The sequence below is a fragment of the Equus caballus genome, chromosome 3 (assembly GCF_041296265.1).
Source record: "Equus caballus isolate H_3958 breed thoroughbred chromosome 3, TB-T2T, whole genome shotgun sequence".
Classification (NCBI taxonomy): Eukaryota; Metazoa; Chordata; class Mammalia; order Perissodactyla; family Equidae; genus Equus; species Equus caballus.
Genome location: NC_091686.1, coordinates 91,883,043 through 91,889,568, shown reverse-complemented (window position 1 = coordinate 91,889,568; position 6,526 = coordinate 91,883,043). Strand labels below are relative to the sequence as shown.

The 6,526-nt window shown below is 51.4% G+C and overlaps 1 protein-coding gene across 1 annotated transcript; it reads right to left on the bottom strand.

Moving 5' to 3' along the window:
- Positions 1 to 710: 710 nt before the first annotated feature.
- PHOX2B (paired like homeobox 2B) lies at positions 711 to 5,455 on the bottom strand. The gene is made up of 3 exons (XM_001917254.5): positions 4,982 to 5,455; positions 3,951 to 4,138; positions 711 to 2,976 (listed from the first exon to the last, which is right to left on the bottom strand). The coding sequence occupies exons 1-3, from the start codon at positions 5,220 to 5,222 to the stop codon at positions 2,461 to 2,463; spliced, it is 945 nt and encodes a 314-aa protein (XP_001917289.3). The 5' UTR covers positions 5,223 to 5,455; the 3' UTR covers positions 711 to 2,460.
- Between the last annotated feature and the right edge of the window lie 1,071 nt (positions 5,456 to 6,526).

Here is a 6,526-nt window from a genome sequence, read left to right as displayed (position 1 = left end):
AGTCTAATCTCTCTGTTGCCTCAGCTTCCTCATCTGTTTCAAAGAAAATGGAGATAGGAATTGTACCTGTTTCCTGATGTCATGATGCCATTTTGAGGTGTAGATGAGATAATGCATGGAAATAAAACCTGGTACATGGTAGCGCTCCCTAATTCCAATTGTTCTCAATGTTTCCCCAAACACGCCAGCTTTACAGAGCTGCTCTCAGCCAGTTTCTCCTGATCCACCTGCCCTCACAGAGCCCCTGTGGTGTCACTGGGTGCCGGCAGTCTTTGAGGCTTAAGGAGGCTGGACTGCCAGGACGTTGCAGGACGCCACCCATCCTGAAGGCTCCTGCACTCATAATCCACACTTTCGAGTCCTTCTCAAAGTCGAGTATTAGAATCTTGCCTTCATTGCCACCGCGGGAGTGCATGTGGCCGCAATCTAGGCACTGATGCCAACATTTTTAATCAACGCCCTGCTGTTCTTTTGTGCTTGGCAATTGGGAGACAAATAAGCATGGACCAACAGAATCCTGCCTGCTACTCCAAGTACTAAATTTTATATTAGCTGGATTTGGGTGCATGAATTTAGATTCCCCAACCTGCCTACGTTTCCAGAGTCTCAGTGGCTTCTAGATGTTTTGTACAATTTCTTCTGTCCTCTCTTATCATTTTAAAAATTAAATGAAGAAAAAACCCCAAACCAAAGCAAAATGAATCAAGGAAAAGTCAGAAGAGTTTAATTACTAGACTTGCTTTTTGTTTTTATTATCAACAATCAAGTTAATGGTACACTCTTGGAAAACTATATGCACATGTAGAAATATTTCCCTTTTAAATAGAAGCATTCATCATAACACATATAAATAAATTCGAAAATCTGAAACATAACTTATGACGCTTATGTTCACAAACATAGTCCAACAAGAAGAAAAAAAGAAATCAGACAGACATGCACCTGATAACAAAAATATATACCATTGTTTGAACCGTGGTCTCTCTAAACACAAAGGAATTGAACCCGTGAGAACCTTATTACTCCATAAAGACACGCCATAGAGACTACAAGAAGAGAAAAACATTATACGGTCACGTAGAGGAGACGGTCTGTACTGATATTAACACGATACAATTGAGTCACAGAACACAGTTGTAGAAAGACACCAAAAAAGTTAAAGCCTCAACATTCAACTAATATCTATAGTTTGTGCCTTTTAAAACAAAAACCAAAAAACCAAATCCCAACAGATATGTCTAAACTGCGCGAAGAATGGAATCATCTATACAGTCCATCCACCATTCAAGGATGTGAGTCCATTTCGGGTCAACAGAAATGCAAACCGAGATACTTTTGCAAACTTGTGTGTGCGCGCCTTTCCCTTGCTCAGTAGATTTCTCTGCAGCCAGTCGCGTGGACTGCAACTGACTCCAACCCAAAGCAGTGCCAAAAAGTTCAGTAAAAGCTGGTGGAAGAAGAAAATGCCGGTGGGGGTGGCGGGAGAGAAAAAAAAGGGAAGAGTTGCGAAATATGAGAGACAGTTTGCAGAGTTTGCGGATGAAAAGGCATCTCACGTATAGGGCATCTTTCCGGGCCGAGTGGCTGCAAAGATTCGGGGTTGGGAGGTGCAACCGTGTGGGGTTCGGATGCGCGAATGGCGTTCGGCGAGGTGGGACAGGCAAGCGGGCGCGACGAAGTCACCTTGGCCGCGGGGACAGTCTGCAGGAATCGTCGCCGCAGAGGCCCGAACCCAAGGGCACTAGAGGAAGGGGGGCTGGAAAGCTCCCCTACTCTCCCCAGAGGAGAAGCCCCAAGGGAATCTGTGCTGTCAGGAGGGCGCCAATTTAGGGGTTCACAAGATAGAGCCCTCAGACAGTGCCAAGTGCTGCCTCCCCTTTCCCCCTCTTCTTCCCTTTTTTTTTTTTTTTTTTTGCATTTAAAAACCTTTTAGGGTTTTTTTTTTTTATTTTTTAATTGTTACAGCCTTACTAATTTTTTTTCTTTAATTTTGGGGGATTTTTTTGTTTTTCTCATTTTCTAAGCAAGTCACTGAGTTGGTTGTGCCCCCAACCCATCTCTCCCTGTCACCTGTTCGGGCCACAGACATACATTCCCCGAGACAGACATACACCCACACGCAGACACAGCCCCCTGAGAGTGCCCCCGAGTCCAGGCCGCGCTGCTCCCAGGCAGCAGGCGGAGCCCTGGCCCGTCTGCGTGTCCCTGAGGCAGGTGCGAAGCCAGGGAAGCGTTTGTTTTGTTTCGGGGTTTAGGATGGGGGTAGGAGTGGGGTTGAAATGGGGGCGACGCCATTTTCTCTTTATTCTTATCGCGATTACTTTAGGCTTTCAATGAAAAAGCCACGGCAGCAGCGACGACAATAGCCTTGGGCCTACCCGCTCGCCCACTCGCCCGCCCGGCCCGGCTCGCCCGCTGTCGCCGCCGCCGCCGCCGCCGCCGCCGCTGCAGGATCCCAGATCAGAACATACTGCTCTTCACTAAGGCGGCTTTGGCACCGTTGGGTCTTTGGAGCGAAGATAAGACGCTGGCGAAGGGGCCCCCGAGCGAATCCGGGATGGAGGTGATGGGGCCGGGGCCGGGAGCCCAGCCTTGTCCAGGGCCCCCGGCCGCAGCCAGGCCTCCAGCCGCCGCCGCAGCCGCCGCCGCCGCCGCCGCCGCCGCCGCCGCCGCCGCCGCCGCTGCGCCGCCCTTGCCGGGTTCGCCGCCCGGGCCCCCGGGCCCCGCCGCCCCCGGGGCTCCTGCCGGGCTGGGCCCGCCGCCGCCGCCGCCACTCGCCCCGCAGCTGGGAGTAGGGTTGGGGTTGGGGCCCGGGCCCCCAGTGCTGTCCGGGTCGGTGCTCTTGGCCTCTTTGCTCTCGTCGTCCCGGGAGGAATCAGACTTCTTTCCCGAAGAGCCGTTCTTGGCCGCGGCCGCGGCCGCTGCTGCCGCGCGCTCCTGCTTGCGGAACTTGGCGCGGCGGTTCTGGAACCACACCTGGCCGGAGAGGAAAGGAGAGGCGGTGAAGCAGGGGCAGAAAGAAGGACAGGCGAAAGAAGAGCGCGGAGTAGGACGACCCACGTTCCCATTGCAGCTTATTTTAAACTCCACACGCCGCCGGTACCCCCGCGCGCATCCGGCCCGCCAAGTGTACCCCCAGCCCACCAAGTCTGGCCCACTTTGTTCCTGGTGCATCTTCGGAGAAACTTTCTTAGGGCGATCTGAGCATGCCGGGAAATGGAGGCTTGCAGGAGAGGTAAAAAAGGCCTCAGGTACCAGAAAGGCCCTAAAATGGAAGCCCTTATTTTGGCGGGCCTTTGCTCAGTCTACTTTTTGAGCCACCGTCCCTAGGCCTCAGGTCTAAAGTTAAACTCTAACTGGTAGAAGAAGGGCGGGGTCTCCGGGTTTGGTGCCTCTGCCCATCTTGGCCTTTGAACATGGGGAAGGGTGCGATGATGCGCACTGCCCCTCCACTGGGGGGCTCCTCTGGAGAGGCGCCGCGGCCAGCTAGTGAGCGCACCTGTGTCCCTTAGCGCACCTTAGAGTAAACCGCAGAGTTAAGTCCCTCTGCGAATCTGATGCAAGTCATAGTTCCCGGGGAAATGCACTTGTACGCCATGGCTCCAAGTTAAAAGGCTTTTGGCCACAAATACTTATAACATGGGAGCAAAGTCTGCACTCCTCCCACAGGGCACTTCCTGTCCCCGAAATGCCTCGCTCATTCACGTCCCAAGGCCCCCCGGAATGCCTCCGCAGGGTTAGCTGGTGTGCAAAACACTGTAGCTGTGACTGCATACCCAAGAGCGCGCTCAGCCACATCGAACTTGGCCTCTCTGTTCAGCCCTGGACCCCAGGCCCCTCTCAAGAGAGGCCCTGGGATTTCAAACCTTCAGTAGCACCACTCGCTCCCCACCATGCCACCCCTGTCAGACCGGGTGCGGCAAAGCCGCTCTGTTTCCCGGCGCGCGTACCTGGACTCGCGCCTCGGTGAGGTCGATCTTCAGGGCCAGCTCCTCCCGGGTGTAGATGTCAGGGTAGTGCGTCTCCGCGAAGACCCTCTCCAACTCTTTGAGCTGCGCACTGGTGAAAGTGGTGCGGATGCGCCGCTGCTTGCGCTTCTCGTTGAGGCCGCCGTGGTCGGTGAAGAGTTTGTAAGGAACTGGGGGACAACAGAGGGAACAGAGTGAGCAAAATGGTCTGGAGCGCGCAGGCCGCGGAGCTGGACTGTGGGGTCTCCAAGGTCAGGTGGCGCTGGAATAGCCACCGACACCGGCGCGAGAGAGTGGCGGAGAGGAGCTGCCGAGAAAAATCGAGCACATTTGTTATACACGGAAACAGGGGCGCAAACTTGGAGCTTTGGCGGGGTCCCTCCAGGCACCAGCGCCTTCGGGTGGGTTGAAATAGCGCGTTGGAGACCGCTGAGGGCCGGGACTTTGGAAAATGCTTTGATAAGGAAAAAATCAAAGAGGAAGAAAGTCCGAAAACATCAGTCGGAATATCAGGGAACTAGGGAAGAAGTTAGCAAACAGTCCTACTGTTGGAACTTTTCAGTTCTCCGAAGTTGACCCGGCCCAAAAGTTGGGGTAGAGTGCTGCAAAAAAATAATAAATTAAAGAAATAATCATAAAAATGACCAGCCGAAGAGGTGTGAGCTGCTGTCTGTTCTTAAAAAAAAAGAGACACTGCCAGTAATGAGCTTTACTCTTTGTTATTTAATTATTTTCTAAGCTTTACGTCTCATCGCAAAGTAAATAAATTATGCCTATCATTTTGGCAGCTTAAGATAATTTTGTTGGCGGTTCGGGTGTGACTAGGATAGTGTAACCCTGTAAGTGAATTACCCCTCCCTGCAATCGCTTCTAACGTGATAAATTCTTTCATTTGTGTAAGCAAATTTCGTTTGGTAAATACTAAACACATTTCCATTTTCAAATGCAATCAAGGCTTCCTATATACGAGCGGAAAGGCGGCTTCCTCCGCTGAGAAAGCTGAAGGTCCTTACCTGCGGCGTACGGACTGCTCTGGTGGTCCCTGAGGGTGCCGAGGCTGCAGGATCCCGGCGTGAGGGACGGGCAGCCGGACGTGGCCCCAAAAGTGGTCCTTATCGGGTTATACTGGAAGCCACTGGCCTGGCTGCAGGAACTGAAGTCAGCATAGGCTGAAGCCAGGCTCGAGGTGTCCATCCCAGCCATACAGGACTCGTAGGCAGAGGAATTGAGGTAAGAATATTCCATTTTATACATTGAAAAGGCTCTGGATGGCTCAGCCAAGTGGAAAAATGAAATAAAAGATGGGTATGGAGAAGGTGGCTGGAGTGGGGAGATGTGCACAGCTCAACGCCTGCCTCCAAACTGGCCTCCTTACTACCAGCAGAGCCTAGTTTTATGAAAAAGCCTCCTATGAGATGCCTTGTCTGAGGTCTCTAGAGCATATAGTCCTCATAATAAACTTGGCTCTTTCCACTTGGACAATAGCAAAGCGGTTGGTCTTATTGCTGGCGCTTTTTACATGACAATAACTCATCCGTCTATTGGGCTGGCACTGGGGAACTGAGCTGTCCAACCTCCCTATCATTGATTCCTGCATCTCTAATTAGAATTTAATACCACACCATTACGCACTGAGCCCCTGATCCTCCCTTCTAACCAGCTCCCTGCCCTTTAATTCAATCACACTACTTGGAAATAATGAAAGTTGGGTGACGATTCTCCCTGATCCAATTTCCCCGAGCTTTTAAGCCTTTTTAACTGATCATATACCTTAGGCATAAATTGAGATAGTGTGTGTGTTTTCCCCCGTCTTCGTCCTCTCTTTTTTTTCCCTTGGTTAGAGAGAAGAAACCTTGATGTCATAGAAAACCTGTTTTGTAAGAGCGTTACACGCTCAATTTAACAACAAGCCTACCCCCCGAAGTGCATGAAATGTTATAAAGGACTGGGACATTGGCAAGACTCAGGCGCCCTGTAACATGGAGTAAGTGGGCCAAGGGGGTTTATGTGAACGATAAGCGGATTTCTTTAAAATACACCTGGTGGAGGGGGTAGAAAAAAAGAGCATCTTATAAATTGCATTTCTTGTCGCGGCTTAATGTGCTTTTCTAGAGACTCAGCTTACACAGCCGCTTAAAAAGCAAAAGAACATCTGAGTAAAGCTCTTGAATGTAAAACATCTGGGTTCTCAACCGATGGCTTCTTTGCGCTCAGCTCTGTGTCTTTCTGCATTAGCGCGAGGTTTGCATTTTGTTGGTTTGGAGGTTCTGTGCGGTTGTTCGTTTTAATTACGCCGTCACTCGCAAGCGAGCATGAAGGGTCCCCAAATGTGTCTCCTCTTCCCTCCCTCTTGGGTGCTCTTCCTCTTTTTTCGCCTCCACATTTTCAGGTGCCCACAATCCCCCACACACCCGGGCCTTCGAAAAGAGGGCTACTATCTGTTTGCCCTTTAAGTTTGCTGACTGTAGTGAGCGAAATCCTTGCTCTTTAAATGCCCAAGCTCCAGGTCGGGCACTTTTCTTGTCCAACTCCTCAGGCTCTTGGGTGCTGGCAGCGAG